The sequence below is a fragment of the Thrips palmi genome, unplaced genomic scaffold (assembly GCF_012932325.1).
Source record: "Thrips palmi isolate BJ-2018 unplaced genomic scaffold, TpBJ-2018v1 HiC_scaffold_10, whole genome shotgun sequence".
In the NCBI taxonomy this organism is placed as follows: Eukaryota; Metazoa; Arthropoda; class Insecta; order Thysanoptera; family Thripidae; genus Thrips; species Thrips palmi.
In genome coordinates, this window is record NW_023144621.1 from 8,087,208 (window position 1) to 8,111,607 (window position 24,400).

The 24,400-nt window shown below is 61.5% G+C and overlaps 3 protein-coding genes across 13 annotated transcripts in view; 2 read left to right on the forward strand and 1 right to left on the reverse strand.

The window, feature by feature from the left end:
* Window positions 1-624: 624 nt before the first annotated feature.
* On the reverse strand, window positions 625-2,604 carry LOC117645506. 2 transcript variants are annotated; one of them, XR_004587728.1, is made up of 4 exons: window positions 2,456-2,604; window positions 2,220-2,349; window positions 1,415-1,724; window positions 625-1,300 (listed from the first exon to the last, which is right to left on the reverse strand). XR_004587728.1 is itself a non-coding variant. In XM_034385766.1 (2 exons), the coding sequence occupies exons 1-2, from the start codon at window positions 1,569-1,571 to the stop codon at window positions 1,152-1,154; spliced, it is 306 nt and encodes a 101-aa protein (XP_034241657.1). In that variant the 5' UTR covers window positions 1,572-1,706; the 3' UTR covers window positions 625-1,151. The 2 variants fall into 2 exon arrangements, 1 of the variants encoding a protein (XP_034241657.1); XM_034385766.1 differs by lacking the exons at window positions 2,220-2,349; window positions 2,456-2,604 and having other exon boundaries at window positions 1,415-1,706.
* Window positions 2,605-3,063: 459 nt separating this feature from the next.
* LOC117648663 lies at window positions 3,064-5,180 on the forward strand. The gene is made up of 2 exons (XM_034391320.1): window positions 3,064-3,696; window positions 4,763-5,180. The coding sequence occupies exons 1-2, from the start codon at window positions 3,420-3,422 to the stop codon at window positions 4,942-4,944; spliced, it is 459 nt and encodes a 152-aa protein (XP_034247211.1). The 5' UTR covers window positions 3,064-3,419; the 3' UTR covers window positions 4,945-5,180.
* A 9,228-nt stretch (window positions 5,181-14,408) lies between these two features.
* LOC117654518 (mucin-5AC-like) overlaps window positions 14,409-24,400 on the forward strand; it is a 65,558-nt gene continuing 55,566 nt past the window's right edge. For all 10 annotated transcript variants that reach the window (XR_004588316.1, XR_004588318.1, XR_004588317.1 and 7 more), the window contains exon 1: window positions 14,409-14,862. The gene's annotated coding sequence lies outside the window, so the exon portion shown is untranslated. The remainder of the gene's footprint in view (window positions 14,863-24,400) is intronic.

The following is a 24,400-nucleotide window of genomic DNA, read 5'->3' on the forward strand; positions in this document are numbered from 1 at the left end:
TCCCATTCTTAAGGGCCTTAAAATGTCCTGAATGGTTCCAGCAGGAGAACACACAACGCTCACTGTCAAAATTTGAACAATTGTATAGTTATTGTATGGCGTGGTGGGCGGCACCTCTCTCAGTGGTTCACCTCAAAGGGAAGTATACAAAAAGCACCAGGCAGCAGACAGTGAAAAACAACCAGTACAAAAAGATAATATTTGTGGGGCATGACGGACTCCCCCTTGCACATCTCTTTTGCTTATTTTGTTGTGTTCATTTTCATTTTTGTAAAAACTGTTTGAAAATAATGATTATGATAAATGAAATACTCTGTACAGTACTGTTTGTGTAGAAATTCGATTTGATATTTCAAAGGAAATTTTAAAATTTTATTGGATTTGTATAATTTGTATTATGGTTGAATATAGATGTGCAAGTTGGTAGTCCGTTTTGGATGGCGTTGCGCCAGATGCTCCTTTGTGTCAAGCATTCTTGAATGCTATCAGGGAATTTCGTAACAAAAGAATAAAATCATATTTTAAAAAATGCTAACTTATTTCCTTTTTGTAAGGGAAGAGAGTAGTTAATGTTATGAAAAAAAATCATAATAAAAACATCAAAATGATAAACACTTATGAATATTTCTTGTCAACCTTTCCTGTCTGGGTCATTGTCGCAAAAAACAGCAACTATCCCCTGCAATAGAACAAGTTTATTTTTGCAAATTCAAAGTTACTCCTTATTGTTAGACCAAATAAAGGTCATACCATTATAAAACAAATACCCTTAAAAACAAAAGCGGGAGATTCTCAAGACAGATAAATCAATCATCGCGAACTAAAACTATCGAGATCAATTTGAAGTGTCACAGTGTCGCATATGGTGCAGTTCGCAGAAAAAGCACGCGCTCTTGGCGGAAGCAGCGTCGTGACGGCGTCAAATGGGTTGCCTACCCCTCGGGCGGGAGCCCCTTGCCCCTGATCGGGTAACGCGTAGGCAACCCAACAAGCTCATGTTCACGGCTGCAGTGTGCAGACGCCAAACCGGCTCGCTCTTGAAGTGCGGTGATGGCGAGGCGAGCCTGAGCCTCTGAAAGTCGGTGGAGCCAAGCCAAGCCGGGCCAAGCCGGACCGGTGGAGCGCTCGCAGACTGGATGGATAGGCGCCGTTCAGCGGCAAATGCACAGCCCTCGCTCGCAGGACCCTCCTCTGCGCCACTGGCTGCGGCACTTTCTGGTGCAGGCGGCAGACTCACACGTCAGCAGCAGCGGCTGCAGCACGTTGGCGGCGGCATGCCCTGCACCGGCATCACGCACTTCTGAAACACGCCACAGTCGCGTCATTATTGAGGGCAACTGGAACTCGAGAGGAAGCGTCAGCTGCAAAAGATGATCCAGAGCTCGCCTGAGGAAAAGCGGGATTTCGAACTCACCACTGTTGTGACCGAACAAGAGCGACGCGGGCCTCGACAGGACCGCGGAGTCCGCGGACTGGTCCACGTCCACGGGCACGGCCTTGGCGAGGACGATGGCGGCGGAGACCACCAGCAGCAGCAGCACGGTGGGGGTGGCTTTCGTTTGCAGGGCCATGGCGGCGGCGGTATCGGCGAGTTGGTCCTGGACTGATTTGCCGACTGATGCCCAGGCCTTCCCTGGCGTCCCTTGATATAGGCGCCGCCCGGTGCGCAGCAGTGCTCAGGGCACTCGTCACGGCTTGTTGTTGTCCGCGTTCGCCTGTTTTCGCTACACGGAGAGCACCGCACTCATCAACAGTGGCGCGTGGCGCCGAGGCGCGTGGCCGTGGCCGTCCTCAGCGGGCTGACTGCGTCGCTCTGTCTCTGTCGCACTCGTGGAGCGTCTCGTCGGAGTGCAAGAGAGACAGAGAGAAAAGGCACTATCATCGCTCGGCATGGACTGTCCTTGTGGGCGTCCTTGCCTTTTCCCTCCCGGCTGGCAACCGGCCTTGGCCGCCAAGCCGTCGCTAAGGCCAAGGGCAGGGCGTACTTGACGGGGTGCTCGAAAGGCGAAAGTACGAGTCCGGCGAAGGGGCGGCCGGGGCCGCGGCCGTGGCCATGCCGTCCCTTCGGGGTGGGTGTGGGGGTGGGCAGGGCAGATCACGTACAACCCTGACCACGGCGCAGCACAGCGAAGACGGCCACCCTGTGTACCCTATTTCCAACAAATCGAGATGGAACCGAAGAAAGATAGCAATGTAATCAACTCAAGTAGCCGACTCACATGTTTACCGGTGTACACGTAACAAAACAACTGTGGACATTGTGGCATGACGTGTTTCGGAGGTCGGGTTCTCCCTTCGTAAACATGCACTTGAGTGGTGGCGCCCTGGGCAGGGCATGGAATCTGCAAACTGCAAGATAACAATCTTTGCAACCTTGTAGTATACGTATTTTCCGTACCAGTTTACATGAGATGCTTGTGAGAACCAGCACGAAGGGACCGCCCTTTTTACGTACTCCATTTTCCGCGCCAAACTGCGGATGTTTTTGCAGTGCGCCAGCGTGCTGCTGCGCAGCCTGCAGCGAAGCGTGGTGCGTGGTGGCGGGTTGAAAGGTCCCCGTTCGGGGCGATGCCCCTGCGAGCAACTGGCTGCAGGCGCCCTGGCCTGTCCACCGGTCCTATTCCGGCTCACATAAGTACAAATACAAAAATAATAGTAATTTTCGCAATAAATCGTGTTGAGCCGGGATGGGAATGGTGTTTCCGGTCGCCTGGCCGAACGCGGGGTAGGCAGCATCACTGCGCAAAGCACGCCACCTGGAGGCAGCGGGGGAGCGAGAGCGGTTTGCGGAGGGCGGTCCGGTCTTATCAGCAGAATGACGCGGCACTACGGCACTGCGCCACCGCACCGGGGCGGCGCCGGGGATTTTAGGGCTGGGATAGGCAGGCCGGGTAGGCCGCCCGGAAGTCTCAAGGGAAAGAGCCGTGGCGAGGATTGGTCAGCTTCGGAAAACCCTGAAGCCGTGCTGCGTAGCCACGGGGGCGTCGGGGGCGGGGCAGCAGCGGGGCGGCGGCGGGGCGGAGGGGTAGGGAGGGGAAGGGGGTCGATCCCTGGCTCGGCACGCTCCGCACTCTGCCTTGACGGACACGGCCGAGGCTGCAGCACCGTGATAAGGCCTCCATTGGCTTGATGGCGTTGGCGGCCAGCGCTTTGCTGCAGATTGGACCCACTCCGCCCGGCTGCAGCGCCAACGTCCGGACCGTCCGGTGGCCCACCTCCCGCTCCAGCCGCTCCAGCACAGCCAAGTGTCCAGTGAAGTTTCCAGTGGAGTTTCCAGTGGAGTGTCCAGTGAAGTGTCCAGTGGAGTGTCCTGTGAAGTGTCCAGTGAAGTGTCAAGTGAAGTGTCCAGTGAAGTGTCCAGTGAGGTGCCGCTGAAGGCGTAAACCACCGTGTCCGCGCCCAACACGCTGGAGCCCAGGATGCGCTTGCTGGCGGTACTGGTGTCGCTGGCGTCGCTGCAGATGGCGGAGCAGCGAGTCCTCGACGAGGAGCCGTCGCCGTCCTCCACCAGGACGCCGACGATCGTGGACCCCGTCCAGGGCCTCGACGTCCTCGGCGGTGAGCCGCAGCCCGGCGTCATGGCCGCGTCCGCCGTGCCGCCGCCGTCCGCGCACTCAGTGGTGCTCAACGTCCGCGCCAGCGACGTGGAGGCCCTCACGCACTACCTGCGCGCGCACTACAGGAGAATGTGGCTCCGTAAGTACAACACTGTGCATACCATTGGGCCCAGTGGCTTGCAAATATCACTGAGGGTCGCGTGAAAAATAAAAATTACCTGGGAAAACAGGGAGGGTTAACTTGAATTCTTTTCAATGAAATTGTATTGTGTAAAAAAGAGATAACTCGAATTTTTTCAAGGATCGTGTGTCTAGTAAACAAAGAGAGTTTACGCGATTATCTGGCTCGTGGCACTAAATTGTACAGAGAGTGACTTCGCTTTGTAATTGTCTTTTTAAACTACGTCGTCACAAATATAACTTTTGTAACGCTGCAAAAGTCGCGGAAACTTTCTCTGCGCGCGTGTCCAAAAACGTGCGAAATGTTGTGAAAACAGCGATATCGCGGAGGGGATTCCACACTATTCGGCGATAGAGGCGAGACACATACGCATGCCGGCGGTATCGCGATATCGCGAGCACACACATCTCGGCGGTCGGCGGGCAATGCGATAGCGATAACGGCGGTAACCATGAATCGCCACGAGCCTGACACGAGTCTCTCGAACGAGTCTTTCGACTCTCTCTCTCTCTCTCTCTCTCTCTCTCTCTCTCTCTCTCTCTCTCTCTCTCTCTCTCTCTCTCTCTCTCTCTCTCTCGCTCTCGTCTCTGGGGCAGATTCCGCCTCCGATTGCCCATTGCCCACTGATGCTGTGAGTCTGGTGGCCCCCGCCGTTTTTATCTCGACTTTTTCCGTTTCGTTTTACGATGGCTATAAAGTCTAAATCGCGTCACCGAGTACGTCGTTGCAGTTACACGCCGTATCGACTTGTGGCGCAACTCGGCCATCGGCCAAAGACAGAAATGAGCTTTTCCTTCAGTCGACTGACTGACTGACTGACTGATACACGAGCCGTCCGCAGAACGCTGACCTACATTTAATCTCGCTGCCTTCCCAAGGACGAGAAGCTAAATGCATTATGGATGGGATATACATCTCCCTCTCACTCAAAAATTCTTAAACATACATTTTAAGTGTCGAATGTCTTTAGTATCCTAAACATCTGGTGAAGTGGTCGGCGGCTGATGTCCCGTTTGTTGTTCAGGGAAGTCCCCGCTGACTCACCTCGACGCCGAGCTGGGCCCGGGGCAGTGCGACCCGGACGAGTGCTACTCCAACTGCTACCTGCAGGGCTTCCATGGCGGCAACTGCAAGGAGAACAAGTGCTTCTGCACGACGGCGCCGCCAGTGCCTCCCGTCAACCAGGATGACCCATCCACGACCTAGCCCCAAGTTTCTTTTTTTTTTTAAATTAGGTTTAAGCGTCATTATTTATTGTATTTATAATTAGGATATTTTGTAAGTGGTAGGACCTACTAGTCATATGAAAGTGAGGTGTTAGTGTGTAGGTGTCGTCGAGAGTGAGTGCGTGAGTACGTGAGTGAGTGTTGGTGCGAGTGACAGAGTGGGAGCGAGAGAAATGTATAGATCGACCTGCGAATAAAGAACTCACTTCAGTCGCATTTCACGGCGTTGTTGCTCCTGATAGTCCGTTTCCTGGTTATGAGGTTGAGGCGCGTTGGCCGGGACGCTTTTGGAGGCGACGCATTGCAACGCGTCCGCGACAGGCGGCGGCGCGATGGCTGACTCGGCCACACTACGGAACGGAGCCGGGGACCCGACCGGGCGTCGGCAGGCTCATTCCGAACGACACTTTCGTCGCTCCGTCTCTCTCGCACCCATGGGTCGTTCCGCAGGGGTGCGAGAGAGACAGAGCGACGGTGCGGGATCGGTCTGCGAGCCGCGAGCAGCGGAGCTCGGCGCCTTGACCCAATGGGCGTGGGCGGCAATGGTGGGCAATGGTACACCGTGGCGGGTACGGCCTGGTGCGCGGCCTGGTGCGCGGCCTGGTCGCACCGCGCGTCGCACCGCCACGCTACCACGGCCAGGTGCACACGGCCCGACACGGCCGCATCACGCCGCCGCGGTGGTGTCGCGGTGGCCCATCCCTCATGGCGGCTGACCTTTCAGTCCGAGCAGGCAGTGAAACATTATCAGTTTCACTGTCAGAAACACACAAAAAACCTTTATTATTTTCACTGACAGAAAACAGCAAGGAAATATTATTTTCACTAGCAGAACCAAAACAAAAACCAGTGACACTTTCCTGCTCTCCGCGCGAGACACTTTCAAGGGTCACCCTTTGAACATTCACTACCTCAGCCTCTTCGTCAAGTAAGTCATCGCAGTCCTCACTCAACTTTCCGCATGGCAGTGCGAATTTTTTTGCCGGCATCCCGTTTTGTCGACCTCAGCCTGCCTCAGCCGGCGTCCGTGTCCCCTCATCCCCCACACGGCCGTAAAACAAGGCGTCTCGCGGCGCTCGGCGCGGCCCGGTACGGCCCGGCGCAGCCCGGCGCGGCCTGCAACTGAAAATGAAGCTGAAGCCAAAGCCACTTTGGAGTAACGGACCGGCCAACACTGCAACAAGATACTGGATCTGCGCACTCCACGCGCGCGATCATCCGCCAACGCGCCGCATCGGATCCAGGATTTTCCCAAGGAGGGGTCAAGCTGATCTTTTTGCCTACTTTCAACAGGAAAGTGGTGCTTGTTGCACACCTCCCAGGCGGCCTATCTAGTACCTAAAAGGGGGGATAATCATAAACCTTTTCTAAACGGAAAGACTTGACGCTGCCAGTGGGAACGAGGATCGCAGCGGCTCTCCAAGTACCTGTGACTGACGGAACGGAACCCCTGGAACGACCATTTGGAAGGGGGATCAAGAGTGACGCGAGAGTGTCCCTCAAACAGGACGTTGTTGGGAATAAAGTCTCGACTGTTGTGCGAGCCCCCTCCCTCACGTTTGCCACGCCATTACCCTTCAGTGTGTCTCGCAGGAACAAAAGCCGCGCAATGAGAGGCGAGCGGCAGCAACAACATTAACAAGGAAACACGAAAAAACAACAACAACAACAACAACAACAACAACAACAACAACAACAACAACAAAGGACACGTATCGTCCGTCTCCGGCGGACCGAACGCCTTAATAATAATTGTGACGGTCCGTCCGGTCAAGTTTAGCTTGATGGATTTCGGCGCTGAGCAGTCCTGGCGGAGGGAGACGGCCAGATAGTCAGGCAAGACGGAGAGACAGAGAGACAGACATGCGACACGGATGCCCCGCACCGCCCCCGGACAACGCGACGCGGTGAGCCGAGCGCGCGCCATGCCGGGCAGTATGAATGCAACAACAGGCGAAAAGCACGACATAAAAAATAACCTCAACAGGCTGTTGCGCCACATCTCAGGGCAAGGTCAAGCGCGACTTTAGCCGTCGATTTGGGAGAGAAATTCGAGCATCAGGTCCAAACTATTCGGTGATAACAGCGAGACACGCATGCTCTGGTGGTATCGCGGCTTCGCACTCAACCAAAAAATGTTTCAAAGGCGAGTATTCGAACCCGGCCGCCGCCACGGCTTGGAAGGCCAGCGGTGGACGACGGCATACGGCAAGCAGGGCACGCAGCAGACCCGGGAGGCGAGGCCAGGCGAGGCCAGGCGAGGCCAGGCCGGCGGGCAGCCCGAGAGCAGCCCCTGTCCCTGTCGGCCCTGTCGGCCCTGTCGGTGGCGGTGCACCGCGGTCGCCGCGGTGGTGCCGTCGCCATGTATGGACCTCGGCCTCGGCCAGCGTGGCGTGCGTCCTGGTGCGTTCGTCTGCGTCGCGGCGCCGAAGTGACCAGTGAGCGACCAGGCGTCGTATTTCGCGTTTTACTCGAGGATCCGTGATTTACGAAGTGACTTTGGGCCGCGCTGCCGGTAGTCCGATCGACTCCGAACTCCGAGCAGTGCACTGTGTCTCTCTCGCGCCCCGGGGAGACGCCCCACGAGTGCGAGGGAGAGCGAGCGACGAAAGCGCGTTTCGGACTCCTCCGCCTCCTTCTCCACGACGGTGACATTGGCAGTGGTGCGCCCGGGCCGGGGCTGCCGGGGCGTGGCCACATAAACTCAGCCGCCTCCATGAGGCGCGAGCGACTCTCTTATTTCACGGCACCGCGTCTTGGTCTCGTCGCGTCGGCCGAGCGCCGTGCGACGCCCCGCGATCTTCGGTTGGGTCCTCGTTCCGGGGAGTAACGGCAACGGCGCGAGGAAAGTGCGCAGTATCGCCGTGCTTGAGAACGCTTTCTTCCGAACAGTTTTCATCATTTTGGTAGAGAAGTCTAGGGCGCCGCGCTGGGACTCCACACCGCACAGCCGCGCAATGCCGCCTGCCGCCTCCGTGCGCTCAGCATGGCCCTGCCCACCCACTCCGAGTGAGCCGTGGCCCTGCAGGCCCTGCAGGCCCTGCTCCAGGCGGGTGGAGGGCCGCTGGACCGTGGGGCGGGAGGGACGTCGAAGGGCGGCACTAGGGCCGCACGCCTGTCAAGAGGTGGCTAGGCAGTGCCGCCGCGCAGCCCTGCCGTGCGTGGTTGCCTAGCCCCCACTCCGCGGGCGCCCCCGCCGCGTCCGCGCCGCCCTCGCCGTCGCCGCCCCCGCCGCGGTCCTGCCCCGGCCCCCGCCGCCCCGGGCTGCAGGCTGCTGGCCCTTCGGGTCCCCCTCTTGCTCCAGATTCTCGGGCGGTGCTCGGCACGGAGGCGAAGGAAGAGGTGGCCTGTGGACTCCACCCTGCCGGGCTGCCCTGCCGGCCAGCTGCACTGTAAGAGTGGAGGGAGAGTCCCTCGTGGAGAGTCCGTGCGACCGGAAGGAGCGCGTCGGGGATGCCAGTTGATGCCAGGCAATGCGAGGCAGTGCCGCGGAGAGGGGCCGCGACGCGAGGGGACGGAGGGGCCGCGACAGTGTAATGTATGAATTTCAAACCGTCGCCCATCCTCGGGCAGGGCGGTGACGACGGCGGTGACGCCGGCCAAGGCCAAAGCTGGCCAAGGCAGAGCGGCGGACTGACTCCGCACAGCGATCCGTCGCTCTGTCTCTCTCGCACCAGCACGGACCGCCCCACGAGTGCGAGAGAGACAGCGCGTCATGCAGGGTGGGCTCGACCGCGAGCCGCGTAACGCGCGCACCGCGTCATGCGGCATGGCCGGGCATGGCCGGGCATGGCCGGAATGGAACGCCGCGTCTCGACGCCCTGCTTAAATCACCATACCACGCGGCGCCTCTCGACGGCGGCCTTCTGGGCCACGGCCTTCTCGGCCACCTCATCCTGGGAAACGAACAGACGCCGCGGACACGCCCAGCCTTCGCCGCCGCGGCAGTCCTCGCGACTTGACGACGTCTGGGTCACCGTCAACACCAAATCGAATTCATCGGAATTTAATATTCTATTCGCTAACGAGGAGGTGCCAACTTTGGACGCCGCGCACAACGGGGAGACACTATGAAGTCACCTGTTTTTCTGCGTAGCCGTGGCCGCGTGGGCGAAGCAATCGACTCGCAACGATGACACATTTTAAATCTTTTATTTTTACCCTAGCGCTCTGCTTTATGAACATAAATGATTCTTATGTAAGTCTTAGCCTCATGCACAACGCAGGCGCACACACACAAGCGCGCGTAGACACACACACACACACGGCGGACGATTGACAGCGCGTGCTGGTGGTGGCGTGGCGGCGGTGGGTTGCCGAACATTAACAGCGCCTCAACATGACAAATGAGGGCCGCGGGGGTGGCGAGGCGTGGCTGAGGCGTGGCCAAGCGAGGTCCGTGCGTCGTATCCTGGATGGGCGGCGGTCTGGGCGGCAGGCCGGCTTACCCTAGATCGCCCGAGATCAAACTTATATCACATTTTGGCGCAGAACACCGCGGTGTTGCACCTGCCGGCGCCTGCAGCAGCCCGACTGGCCCCGACTGGCGCAGGGGCGGCTATGGCCGGCAGGGAGCAGGCGGACTTGTGCAAGAAGCCGGGCTGCTTGACGTCGGCGGGGACGTCCCGTCCAACCAACACGCCGAAAGGCCGAAGGCCCCCCGCGAAGAGGCTAAGCACGGCGTGGCCGCACGCCGGACAGCGCCAAGTCGTTAAAACGGGTCGTGGGGAGGGGAGCAGGGGATGGGAGGGGAGGGACAGGGGTAGGGGTGGCGTTCCGATGAGAAAAGCCGGGCCGACGCCGGGAAACAACAACTCAATCGGAAGGTGAGCTCTCCGCTGATTATCCGGGTAATGGATGATCTCCACCGTCGCCGCCACGCCGCCACCTCCACGCCGCCACCTCCACTCCGGCGACCCGACGACGTCCGCACGATTCGCAAGCGACGCGCGCCGAAGACATACGGTGTGCATAATCGTCGGTGATGTGCCGAAATGCACGGCGGAGGTGTGATGAATGGGCTTTGGCAAATAATGTAAGCGGCCGCCGTGGGTTCGAGTACCGCTCCAGCCGCGCCGAAAAGACAAGCGCCTTCATTTTATGCTCCCTCGACCGGCCAGACCGCTGTTTATAGGTGGCTACGTCGTTGCAGGTGTGAATGCACACGCCAATGTAAATGTGCTCTCGCGCCTTTTTCGGAAATTGGTCGGGGATGTATGTTAGGGACGCTTCTTTTTTACGCGGCGATCAGCGCGATGACCCTTGCGGGCCGACGCTCTGTCTCTCTCGCCCCCTTACGGAGCGCCGCGGGAGTGCGAGAGAGACAGAGCGACGACACTGCCGTTCGGAACCAGCCCGCTCGCCGTAAAATGCGTCCATATTTCTCGGGCCCAAATGACGCGCCGTCGAGTGTCGCGCTGTCGCGGTCGTCAAATTCTATTGCACGGCGTTTCGGCGGGCGGGCGGGGCGGGGCGGGGCGGGGCGGGGCGGGGCGGGGCGGCGTGACTGGGCGACAGGGCGGCAGACGAGCGCGAACCCCCAAAGTGACCGCGCGACCACCGCGCGTCGGCCGCCTCACGCTCACAATGACTTAGGAACACAGCCGCACTCGCCATAAAGTACTGGCGTGGGCTTTCGGCTTCGACGTGCCGACGACGGGGGAGGGAGGGGAGGGGAGGGGAGGGGGCCTAATGAATGAAGTGTCACCTGGGACGCGCAGCGCCCCCTGGCGGGCACGGGCAGAACTAGCGCGAGTAGGCGACGGCGAGGGAAGTGCGGCGAGTGGCGGCCGTGTGGCGGGGCGTCCGGACTTAATGAACAAGCAAAACAAACAGCAGCAGCCTCGGCCAGCCTCGGCCTCGTTTCCGCACTTTTCTTTGGCTTTTGTTTGTTGGCAGAAGTCCCTCATTCCGAGCCTGCACTGCCCTCGACTGCCGTCCAGCCGGGGCAGCCTTAGCGGACCGCACTTCCAGCATGCGCGCTTCCAGTGCGCGCCAGCCGCGTCGCGCCAAACGCGGATTCAAAGTTGGCGGGCCTGGGCGACACGCCAGTGGCGGGCGCGGCGCGGCGCAAGTCAGCGCGAGCGTGTCGGGGCGGCAGCGCTGTGCGTCGCGAGGTGGGCGGCGCGCATGTGCCGCGAGGAGGTAGACCGCGGGCGCCGCGTCGCGCCTTCCCTTTCCCCACCTCCCCCTCTCCCCATCCCCTCCCCCTCTCCGCCGCATCTTCGTCTGATCCGCGCCGCCGCACCGCGACGCTGCGCCGCGCACCTCGGCTGTCACCGGGACGCGTCGCGTCCTCGGCGCACCGCCGCGCCGCCGCACCGCGTCTCGCCGCGGCAACATTTGAAACGGCGCGGGGCGGGCCGAACCAGCGGATCCCACCCAAGGGCCTTCCCTGTCGATTTAGGCGGCCAGGATGCGCCCCACTGGTCGCACTTCGTAGTCGACTGATGCGGTGCATCGCCGCTGTTCATCGCTCTGTCTCTCTTGCACCCCTATGGAACTCCACGTGAGATTGTAGTCCAGCCATCTCAAGTTCAAGTTGAAGGAGGCTGTAGCGCCTGCGAGGTAGGCCAGCGGCCGTCCCACAACACACTGGTGTCGAGACGGCGGCCTAGCTTGCCCCTTTGGAGAAGACAGGGGCGAGGTAGGCCACCGTCTCCACAGCGGTGTGTTGCGGGACGGCCGCTGGCCTACCTCGCAGGCGATTGCGATTGCGATTAATGGCTGGACCACAACTGATCGTCTGGCTTTCAGGCCCGCCCCGCCATGTCAGTGATTCACCAGCACGTGACGGGTCGTCCCTACTGAGAGTAGTGGCTTTATCGGTAGACCGGGTTCATACGCCCACAGAATTTGGGTATGTAGCAGGAGCAGCCGTTTGGCCGTTCACCCCTACACACCTTAGCCGAGTCTGACACTCCCCTTTGTTCACCCCGTTTCTAGGGCTGTGTTGAGCAGGTCTTCTAGTTGCTGCGCTAGTAGCACGTATTGCGATTATTTTGTCAGTCAAAAACTCTCACCAAAATTAGTGAAAATCGGGTCTGTCCCCTTCCGATCGTCGTCCAGCCCTGCCCCGCCCGGCGGCCCGGTCCGGCTCGTCCCGCCAGGCTTGTCGGCGTTACAGTGCTGCGTTACTGCGTTACACCTCTTCCAAATAAGGCTGTCGTCTGCTCGGCGAGGTTGCGCATGCGCAGTCCGGGCGGCCGTGCTCGCCGTGCTGCGGCAGGGGCCGTGCCGGGCAGGGCAGGACCGGGGTCCTCCGCTTGGTGGCTTGGCCCACGACGCTCGGCCAGGCTGGCGGGGCTGGTGGGGCTGGCGGGGCTGGCGGGGCTGGGGGGGCTGGCGGGGCTGGCGGGGCTGGTGGGGCTGGCGGGGCTGGCAGTCGCCGACATGGGCCGTGCGTACCGATTGGTTAGCGTCGCTTTTGGCAGCCTGCAGGCCGTGGACGCCATGGGCCTGCTGCCGTTCGGTGGTTTGATTGTCATGACGTTTTGGCAGCTGTGGGGTCTACTACGGGGAGCCGAAACGTCATTTATCTTCGTTATGAATCACTCTGATCATTCTGTAGGTCTATAGGCATATACATATGGACTGAAGAGTCTCGGTGAATTTCAAATGTCCAGTGTGAAAATCCATCCGAAAACCCACAGTAAAATTCGTAAAAATTCATAAAATTCCATATAAAAACACGTCGAAAAATCCCTGCGCGATTAGAGATCCCTTGAATTTCACTCTCGACAGAGGAAACGACCCAGACTGCTCGGCACCGTCGTCACACATAAACCTCTTAGCTAGACGATGGCGCCGGAGCGTCGCCCCTCGCAGACTACATTTGGCAGTGGCTTTCTATAGAGAGCGGGCCGCGTGGCCGCGCGGGGCTGGCAGTGACAGTGAGGCTGGCCGATCGGACGGCTGTCTCCCATCCTGGCGAGTGTAGCACCATCCGATCTCTTCCGGCGAAAACGTGCCGCCGTCGTAGCGCACGCCCCCGAAGAACGCTCGGCCGGACGGGTGGCCACCCTAGACTCAGCGCCCTGAAAGTGACCCTCCCTTCACTTGCCGCACGTCGTGCTGCAGGCTGCAGCGGCCCCAAGGCCCGCGCACATTGGCACACATTGACACACGTCCTGAAATGGCCGCTTCCAGTTTGCCAATGTGGTCGGTGCGGTGGTCAGTGCGGCCGGGCCGGCCGGGCCACGCGGAGACACGGTGGAGACACGGCGAAGACACGGCGCGGCGGCCTCGACCTGGAAGCGCACTCCGCCACAGGCAGGGCCTTCAGGACCACGCCGACGGGGCGCCCGCCGGCCGAACGGGATGCAGCCAGCCGTCGGCACCGGCCCGATTTGCGTAGATAACCCGGGAAGCGGGCGGAAGGGGGGCGGCGCTGCATTGCGCTGCACGCTGCACCGAAGCCAGACTAAACAAACGGGCCAGTATGTGGTCCACTGTGTCCATACAAGGCAGGCCCGCCGAGCCGCGCCAGGCCCTGTTGCATCGCCGTCGCCTCGGTCGCCGCCATGGTGCCATCCCATCCCCCGGCTCCACGGCCTGCGTCGCGGCCAAGGACGCCACGCTACGCCACGGGGCAGGTCGCCAAGACACCCCTCATCGACGACGTCCTCTCGATGGCACGGACGGCCAGGCCTCGGAGCGCGTGCGTCGCGTGCGTGACTGTACTCACAACTGGAGCTCTCTTTTTCTGTAAGGCGCTGCTTTTATCCCTCGGTCACGCGCGCGCCGGTGCGGCATTGTATGCGTAATGTGGCGCTTGTGCTGCCTGCACCCCGCGGGGTGGCGGTGCGTGGCGGCAGCCCGGGCGCCGGTCAGCCAGCGGGCAGCCAGTCAGCCAGCCCAGCAGCCAGCCCAGCAGCCAGCCACGGCGCTCCAATTTTCCGGAGGGCGGCGCCCTGCACTGTACGACCCGAACAAGCGGCGGGCAGCGGAGGAAAGCATGACGGGGGGCTCCTTTGTGTGCTCCGTGACCTCGGCGACGTAACGCCTTGGCTCGCGGCCCTCTTCGCGCGTCACGTGATCTGTCCGAAGCTCCGGGGTAGAGGCCGTCGAGAGTGGATCACCGCTTGGGACTACCGGTTGGCAGCGACCACGACGGTGGGGTGGGACTCCCGTTGGACTTGGCAGTACTTGTCACGTTAAACGCGACCAATTCTATCCGGTCTTCTTTCCCAGCAAACGCCCACACACCTGCCGCGCCGCCCCAGGACGGCTGGAGCATAGCGGGGCGGCGCGGGACGGACGGACATCGGCCCCCTCCACTCTCTCTCTCTCTCTCACACTCACAAACACACACACGGGCGGATCTGCAAGCGCGGCAGGGAAGGCCGGGGACTCCAGCCGGCTTGGGGAAGAGGGGAGGGGGCAGGCTAGCCACGGGGGGAGCTCGCGCGGTCCGCCGAGCCGGCGTCGAGTCCTTCAGCCTTCAGTCCCCGATCAGCTTCGCCAGAACGCATAGCAAAAGCAGGCCGCTCCCCCAGCAGCACAAGGAACGCCTGGACAAGGCTTGCACCGCGCACCGGCACCGGCCCGGCCCTCGGGCCCAACCTGGCACCCTCCTCCGACCCTCCCAGTGACCAAAACCGCCATTTCCGTGAAACTCGTTCCGGGGAGCCACCGCCCCCGCTCGCCGGCGTTCCGCGTGTCTGCCACCGAAGCCATACCACCCCAGTGAGCGGCCACCCACGCACTGCACCACCCGGACGGCGCGGCCCTAGGCCGGCCTGCAATCATCGAACTCGAACCCCTCGACCTCTGGAACCTGGAACCCAGAGGAGTTGGCAGCACTGCCGAACAAAGTGACATTCGACTGAGGATCCGACGCCCGGAGCACCACCGCCACCCCGTCCCAGGAAGTTGCCAACCCGCGCCAGCAAAAGGGGTGAGTCAGTGAGTGTCGCCTCAGGCGGACTGCGTCGCTGAAGTTTAGTTTGCCGCACGTTTACTTGCGTCGTGACTGAACAAAAGCGACGCATTTTGATCCCGACGGGACCGGGCCATGGGTCAGACGTCGGCAACAAGCCGTCCCTTGAACTGACAGTCAGTGGCACACAACAGTGTAGTCGCATGTGCAGCCCGCGCAAGATACGCTCTTTTGTGTCCACAGCGAGAGCGGACAAATGACCCGCACTCGTTTGTCGCGCCGTTTACGCGTGTCCTGGCGGACTGGTCCCGCACAGCGCATTCGTATAGCTCTGTCTCTCTCGCACCCTCGGCCCGTCCCGCAGGGCAGCGAGAGAGACAGGGCGGCCCGCTGATTGCGCGGCTGGTATTGGTATTGGAGAGGGACCAGTCGGAGCGACATGGAGCGGTGCGCCCCGCGAGCACGCCGACGGGGACGACGGGGCCGACAGCGACAGGCTGACAGTTCACACCCATATACGGTGACCTGCAGCACTGCCGCCACGCCACTGCCGCGCCGGACCGGGCCAAGAGCGGCCAGCAGCGGCCAGCAGTGGAGTGGGGGCACGCCGATCGCCAGTCGAACAGCAATTAATAGACGCAACTCGGGGCGTAATAAGTTTTTGACAAGTCGAAAAATCACGCTGCGGACTCAACGTTAAAGGTCTGCTGAGGGCTGAACAGCGCTGCTGATGATGATGGAGGTGGTGCATCCGCTGTGGGTAGCAGGTCTCCCGAGCTCCCGCCGCCTGGCTCTCTGAATGGCTCGGCTGCCTACTGCGGCCCACTGACTTTCCTCCGCGGAGTGAGTCAGGGCGCTCATTGAATTTGGCGTGCATTTCCGCGCGGCTCCGCGTCTCGGCGTCTTGCCGGTGGGGCGGGGGACGCGGCGGGGACGCGGCGGGGACGGCGGCAAACCTCGCAGGTGGGCGTCGAGCACGGCCAGCACGGCGTGGCCCCAGCCGAGCCACGCATCCACCACGCCGAGGAGCGGAAAGTGTCTCCCGCAGACTTCCTTTCCGCGCCCACGTTCTCGATCAACTTCTAAACAAAAAGCAGAGCCGAAAATATTTGCGAAAAAACTGGCACCGTGTGAGGAGTATCGACCCCCCTGGCGTGCGATCGTAGAATCGGTGCTGCAGCGCCCACGGCTGTGGAGTATCGGGACGTGTCACCGTGCTCCTGTCGTTCATTGGTGCTCCTACGTGTCTCTCGGCGTGGTCCAGCCAGAACGCGCAGCGCGCGGCAAACTTGCGTAACCAATTTACTGGATGGAGAGGCGCTTGTCGGCGTGGCGGCTGTCCGACGGCTCCTTACTCACTTAGCATCGCGACGTGACGGGCCGCATCTCCACCGCCCAATTCTTGCAGTCCAGCCAGTCAGCGAGTCCAGCGGGGCAAAGGCCGGCGGACTCGGAGTGCCGGCCGGCTGGCCAAAAGCAACAGCAACAACGACGGTGACGACAATGATGACGACAACATAAAGAGAAGGTTAAAATCCTGCTCTATATTTGGCTTTCTCATACGATACGCGTCTAAACGGTTTCGCAGAGTACTCGAAGGGAAGGGCAGCGGCCAACAGGTGGGACGCGCTACAGCTCTGCTGCCGTGGCTACGCTGGAGCACGCAGCGCTCGCAACGCCTGTCTCTCTCGCACCCAGGCGAGATGTCCCTAATGAGCGAGAAAGACAGAGCGAAGAGGCGCTGCTGCCGGCCGATCCACTCGCCATAAATCGCGCATTTCTGGTGGAGTCGCACTGTGCACTCCGGGCGCGGTGGTTCTCCACGCGCCTCGGCGGCGGCTCGCCACGGCCCGGCCGCGCCTCGCCGACAATCCGACAATTAGCTGTGATTGGCTTCGCGTCAGGACCCTCGACACACTTCAGACCGATTCCGAGCAGTCGTCGCTTCGCTCTGTCTCTCTCGCGCTCATTGGGCGGTCCGAACAGGAGCGAGAGAGACGACAGCACTGCGATGCGAAGGCCCCGCGGACATCGGCCGCCACCTCCCGCACCGCTGGAGTCCCCGGCCACGCACCGCCTTACATAGCCTGGCGACGTTCGGCCGCCCGTCGCACCCTCAAATTACGCGCGTCCCTCATCATCTCATCTCTCTTGGACTCGTGGGGCTTCCCGTCCGCGCCAGAGAGAGACAGAGAGAGACAGAGCGACGGAGCACTGTTCGGAGTCAGCCTGCAGGTCGAGTAGTCGGCGCCATACTGGACGGGGTCTACTTACTGGAGAGCGGCACAGCGGCACCGCCTGCCGCCTGTCGCTCTGTCTTTCTCGCACTCGTGGGACGTTTCGGAGGGGTGCGAGGGGGACAGAGCGAGGAAAACATCCTTTCGGAGTGAGGCGGGTAGACGAAACAGGTGCGGGCCGGCGGGGAGGCCGCCGTTATCGTCGCAAAACAAACCAATCACCCCGCGGTCCTCGACGGCCTGGCCACGGCCTGCCACGGCCTGCTCCTCGGCCTGCACGGCGTGCTCGCCGCGTGACGCACCGCACACCTCGTCGCGCCTCCTCGCCCACGGCCTACCACCGCAGAGGCCCGGCCGGCTGCGGGAGGGATGTCCCATCTGGACCACGGCAGCACGGCAGTACACGGCGGGGACATGAACCTCCAGAGCACGACTCCGACGGCAAGGCGCCGTGCCGCCATCGCCGTGCCGCCATCGCCGTGCCGCCCCCGCGCCGCGCACGGGTGCGACATGTCTGCGAAAACCGCGAAAACGCGCGGCCGGTCGCCGCCCCGCCGCCCCGCCGACACCGAGAAGGATGAGGAGCATGACTTACCGGCCGGCGCGCTGGCGTACGACCCGCCTCCACCAAAACACGCCCCGCGCCCTCTAAATCGATCACCGAGCGCAATCTTGATTCATCTTGTGTTTGTGTGCGCGGCCGCGGCAGCAGGCTGATTCCGGACGGCGCTTTGTCGCTCTGTCTCTCTCACTCTATGGGGCTCCGTAGGGGGTGCGAGAGAGACAGGGCGTGATGGAGCACTGTTGTTCGGAATCAGCCCGCTGGCCGCGTGGCGCAGAAATCAGACTCGAAACGAGTACGGGGCACGACGACTTGGCACCGGCACACACGCGCGCACAATACACGCACACACATACTTAAACAGACACGCACACACCGACGCGCCGTCTCGGGGATCGTGTGCATGGCTACCGCACGACTAACGAACGTGCTGCCCATTCGTGGATGATTGCCTGTACGACGGTCGTTAAATCAATTACACACACCACCACTCGCGCCGAGCCCCCGTCGCCCCCCGCGAGACCATCGCGAGGCACGCCTTCTGTTGGTACCTGCTGCGCCCATATTTCTCATAACCATCGGGGGCATAAGTCGATCACTCTGTCTTCACCGGGACCGGATCCGGGGGGATCAGTTACCTGTCAGTCCGCCTGAGCTTTACTTGCATATTATACACTGGCGAAAAAATAACTGATGCATTTAAAGCACGTTGGTGGCCGAGTGCGGACAGGCGTCCGTATACGACGCCCGGATCGGGCGATCGAATCCCTACGTCGACACGTTTTTACTGGCTCAGGCTCATATACCATTGCGGGTTGTACCCATGGCTTCAATCACTTCTTTGACACCTACTGGGAAAGGTGGGAAAGGCAGGACTCCTCCACATCACAGATGAGGTACCACTGCGGTTGTTGTAACTCCGGTTGCTCCAGTGGTGAGTTGTGGAAACTGTCTGGTGAGTACCACTCCCGCAGGGAAGAGGGCCGGTTCGTCGGGGTGCCCTCTTTCGCTGAAATTTTCTTCGTCGATTTTTTCCTGGTACTCTATTTTTTGCGTCTAAATGATAAGTCTTGTCTAGCTTCGACTCCATTAGCTGGGGCACATTTAGAATACGCCCCCTTCTTTCTGTTTCGTGGTTTCTGTCTGCCCGCGGGCCGGGTTGACCGGCTGGCCTCTGATTTGCCGTCGCCGGCGTCGTTTCCGAGTCTCCGCAGTGTCCTCAATGTCAAGGCCCGTCCGCCCCCACGCCGCTTCGCCCCACCCCGCCCCGCCCCGCCCCGTCCCGCCTCGCCCCGCCCCGGCCGCCCCGGCCCGCCTCCACCTACGCGTCGCGAAGCGCTCGCCGCCGCCGTCGGCGCCGCACGGCTCTGCTCTCTGCGCGGTTCGGGTTCGTCCGCCGTGGCCCCGCTGCTCCCGACCGCGACCCGCCCTCCTTCCGTCACGAAAATCCCCTCGCCGATTTTACGGCCTCCCGATTCGGGGAGAGAGGGCTGGGCATCCGCCACGGCATCCGCCACCCGGCACGCGTCGACACTGTACTGTATCACTCCGCCAGGCCGCCGCGCCGCCATCCGTCCCATTCGTCTTCGCGCAGTAAATGAGCGCGTTACTTTTTAACGCGGCGGCCCGAAACAGGCCGCCAGTCGTTTTGGCCTAATGGACGCGCCGCGGTCACCGCTACCTCGGCGACGTCGCGGTCCTCCTCAACGGGGAGGTGGGAGCCGCCGCCGGCCGCGATCCTCATCCTGCGGCGCCGCGCCCCGCCCCGCTCCGCCTACCTGTCGCTTCCCGGTCCATGGTCGCTGACCGCTGGACTTGGAGGACCCCCTCGGCGCGGTGCTGCGGCGGCTGGCGGCGCCCCCACGCGGCCCGGTCGCCACCCGGCCAAGCCGGCCCCGCACTCCAGTCCCCGACGCCAGACTCCAGACTCCAGGCGAGTGCATGCACTGGAATCTCCGCACCGGTCGGGGGCGTCCTTAACCTTGCCGACTCTTGGAAACGGAACTTGCTGGACAGTCATGCTCCGCCAGAGTGCGTGCGCGCGGCCCACGCACGGACCGCCAGCAAGTGGCACGAAAACCGCCGGCGCGGGTTCGAACCCCGGCGGGGGCAGACTGCTCAACAATGGAATGGCGCTATTATTGAGCTGCATGCGCCTGCACTGCACGATTCACTATGAACAGCGCTTCGTCGCTCTCTCTCTCTCGCACCCCTTTTGAAAGCCCTGTGAGTGCGAGAGAGAGACAGCGCAACGAGACCATTGTTCGGAGTCAGCCTGCTGACGAGCACGCGGGGAAAGCCGCCTCCTGCGGGCTGCAGGCAGGGCCAGCAGGGCGGCCCAATGTGTCACGCGCTGCCACCAAGACCCATCACGCCGCGCCGTATAAGTCCTTATTTCGCGCGCATAAGCATACCAGGAGCGCGACGAGGCCTTGGCCCGTTTACACCTCGAAAGCCATGAGTTATGGCGCCACTTTGTTCCTCCACTGCAGGGCGGGGCGGGGCGGGGCGGCGGCCGGAGAGGACGCATTACGGCTGGCAGGACGTCGCGACGCACCATGAGGACGTCCTGGGTCGCCTAGCGACGCCCGGCGACGCCAAGCGCGACGCGCGCGTGGTCGGACTGGCCGTGGTGGGGCGTGGCTGGGCGTGGCGGTGCGCGGCGTGGCGGGGCAGTGCGGCAGGACGGGCACGCCCTGCCGCCGCCCGCGGCCTGGACCTGTGACTCTGTGACAGTGGGAACGCGCGTTGTTTTGTTATTTCCCTCGCGATCCAGCATTGATTATCCTAGAAAAGCGGCGCGCCCGCAGCATTTACATTCCCAGGAAAAGGAATTCGTGTGCATCGTGGGGACGGACGGGCGAGGGAATCTGTGCCTACTTGTGTGGCAACACTTTTAGGGGGCGCGGCCAGGGCTGAGGGCGCCTGGAGGGTAGGCCGTGCCGCCAGACGCCGCAGCACCGCGGGGCGGCCCGCCCTCGACTCCGCGGGCGCTCGGAGCGGCGGCGTGGCCGATGCATTTGTGCACCTCCAGCTGGCGGTCGTCGGCGAGGAGCAGTCTCTGGCCTCGCTGGCACCGCGCCGACGACGCGGTGGCGGGCTGTCGCGTCGGCGCCGCGCCGGACGGGGCGACAGCGTGATAAACCAAACAGGCGCTCGGCTATCGCGGGCATCGTCGGGGCGGTCGGGGTGTGCGGCACCACTGCCAGGGCGCCGCCAGTGCACCGCCAGGTGGGGCAGCGGGGGCGCCATCCCGCCATCTGGTGGGGGCGCGTCCAACCCATTCGCTATCAGACCGCCACTGCAAATTTGGAAAGTGTGAACTCGTCCTTCCAGTGGCGGAGCTGGCGCAACACGCCGCGGCCGCCGACACGCGGACACGTGTTTCTCGCGACAAATTGGACGGCCATAACGAGCTAGTGGAGATAAGGCACTCGGCGACACCGCTCTCCGATCTCTCTCTCGCACCCCTAGCGTACTATATGGGTGCGAGAGAGACAGAGCGACGAAACCACGTTCGGAATCCGCCTGCAGAACCAGCCGGCGCCTCGGGGACGACAAGGACAGCCTGTCCCGCCTCATCAGCAGCTGCAGGGCTGCATCCTTCATCGGGCTTGGCGAGCTCGGCGTCGAGGTGTGAGATTGAGACGCGCTGCTGCTGCTGCTACCTGTTCATGGCGCTTATCAAGAAGACATTGTCACGCCGCCCCCTCCCCTCCCTTCCTTTCCCCGGCGCCAAGTCACCGCGCTGGAGTACGGCCTGCCATATGGTCACAAGTAGGCCAGCCCCGCCGCTCCCCCCTCACCTTTCCCGCTCCGCCCTGCACAACGGGCCCGGAGTCCGTATTATTAGACACGTAACAGTTTGAGTCACGGCCACGAGCTAACTGGACACGGCGCACGCGATGCGATTCGCTTTTTCTTCAAAAGCAGCCAGGCTATCGCTACGCCTTAAAAAATTACTTGGCTTTTACTTTGGTCTCAAGCTTGTCATCAAGTTGTCGTGTTGTTTTTGTTGTTGTTTCTTTTGCGCGCGTGGTCCTGTTTAGTGCTCATCTCCATGCCCGAATAGGGCAGCTCTGCTGGACGCCATTGTCTCCTTGGCACCCCGTGCGCCCCGCCCGCCCCGCCCCGCCCCGCTTCGTCACTCCGTGCCGACAAACGTGTTCATGACTGGGTGGAGCGTCGCACCGTCGCGCCGTGACAGGTGCAAATAGGCCGGCCAAAGACAATCGCCTCGCGGACTTCGCGGACGGGCCGGCCGAGCCCGCCGTGGGTCCACTTCCGCATCGCGAGGGACGCGTGTCATTTTCGTGTCTCGGTGTGCCATTGTATCATTTCGAAAATTGCTCGAAAAGGCGCCGCCGTCGCTCCTCGCTCTTCTCTCCTCCCGCGCCCAGACGAGCCGAGTCTCTCTGGCCGCCGCGCCGCCGCACAGTGGACCAGAAGACCGGCGCCAAAACTCTAGACGCGTTTTGAGCTCCAGAGTCGCTGAATGGGGCTCGAACCGAACAAGTGACCCCACCAATGGATTCCTCGTTCGGAGAGCAATCCATTGGTGGGGTCACAGGTTCTGTTCGAGTCCTATTTAGCGACTCTGGAGCTCAAAACGCGTCTGGGATTTGAACCGCTGTCTTCTTATGGCCCACTGTGCGCCTCGGCCTCGGGCGCTGAGCGGCAGAAGGGTCGCTCGGGATCATAGATCAAGAGGGTAAGCCGAGCGAGTTGAGGTTGCGGCTCGGCCATTGGCTGAGGTTAGCGCAGGGTAGCCTGAAGGACGCGCATGACATCACTGACGGACACTGCAGACGAGCCGACCTGTCCGCGGAGAGACTCCCTCCCTGCTTCTCGCCACATGGCGCATGGCGCACAGCAGCCCAAAGCTGGCCGCCCGCCGGACCACCAAGACCGCCAGCACCGCCCATTGTTCCGCGAGCGCGTGCGTGGAGGACGCGGTGACGACTGATGGGGTGACGTGATACGCAAACACCAAATACGCGAAATTTTAGAAAACACTTTTAAAATTAAATATTTGCGCCAGGGCCTTTGACAAAAAGACCTATGATGGCAAATTCAGGGACACAAAAAAAAACAAAAAAAAAACACAATTTGTGTTGAGGAGCTAAAAGCAATTGGTGCCCCGGTGGGTTGTTAATGACTCCACTAGCCCGTTGGGCTACGAGAGAGGCAATAATGTAACGGGGCTGCAAATTTGAGCCTTATCCTGCACGCCCTCTCTGCTCAGCGAAAAGACTCCGCCGCCGCCGCGGCGAACCGCACGGCCACACGCCCACCCGGTCCAAACCGTCGCCTCCTCCGCCTCTTGTTCTTGTTGCTCTCGCATGCGTCTTGCTTTTGTTGCTGTTGGTTCCGGTGCGCGAATGCACCGAGGCCGCGTGCGACCCCGCGAGTGACGACCGCGACCACCCATCCACCCGTCTGTCACTCCGGCAGGCTGATTCCGAACAGTGCCTCGTCGCCCCATCTTTCTCGCGCCGCCATGGGACGCCCCGTGAGTGCGAAAAAGACAGAGCGACGTCGGCAGTCTCCGGAAGCAGCCGCCGCCACATTCGCCTCGTTGCTCTTTGACGGAGAATCTCCGCGGCCCGATCGGACATCGCGACATGGCGCGGCATGGCGCGGCGTGGGGGATGGCACGGCACGGCGCGGCACGGCACGGCAGAGGGAATACGATGCCGGCGTTGCTTTTTCGGCAATACATTGTCCGTCGTCTCAGCCGCCTCGCCACCCGCCGAGGCGTCGCGCCTTCAGACTTTGAGGCTTTGGATCTTTGAGGTCCCATCAGACAATCGTCCTGCGCCTCAAAAAGCAGCACCAGCACACGTCGCTCTGTCCCTCTCGCACTTGGCGTCCCACCGGGGCGACGGTAGAGGCGAGCGACTCTATAGGCTGGACTGGCGCACCGAGGTGGCGCGCTGACACGGTGGGCGGCGCTAGAGCGGCGCTAGAGCGGCGGCGTGTCGCGCCGGCGACTCATTCGATACTATCGAAGCGAAAATCACTTACTCGACTCGGAGGTTGAGGCTGTTTGGCTAAACATGACACCTTCCCGCGTCGACCGATCATTATGGCACACTTGAACGCACCGTATGCAAAGCCTGCAGAGCACGGACAGCTGATTCCGAACAGTGTTTTCGTCGCTGTGTCTCTCTCGCACCTCTGCTGACCTAGGCTGGGAGCTGGGTGGAGTTTGTTTTCGTTCACGGGAGAGTCAGGCGAGGGGATTTAGCATATCGAGACATCTCGGCATGCCCTCTCCGCGCCCACGGTGGCTGCGAACCGATTCCGAGAGTCGCTTTCGTCGCTCTTTCTCTCTCACACCTATGAGGGACACCACCTGGGTGCGAGAGAGATAGAGCGACGAAAACGACTCTCGGAGTCAGTCTGCTGGCGGCGCAGCATCTATCGGCAGTCTTTATTTTATCCGGCTGTAGTGCAGTTCAGTGATCGAGAGAGGGAAACAGGCACTTTGTTCGCAAGGGACGCCACCGTAAGTATCGCAGAGCGCGCCGCGTGTCTTATCGTCCCCGTTTTCCCTTCCCCTTCCCGCTTTCCCGTTTTCGCGTGGGGCGGACGAGGTTTTTCTAGTGCAGTAGCGGCCGAGGAGTCGGGTCGCCTTGGGAGCGGACAGCGACAAGCAGGTTGGCATGCAACAGAGACAGAGATACAAGTCGGCCCGCGATAATCCCCTGACATAGCGTTCATTGTGGCCCGACACGCCAGCCATTCGTTGCTC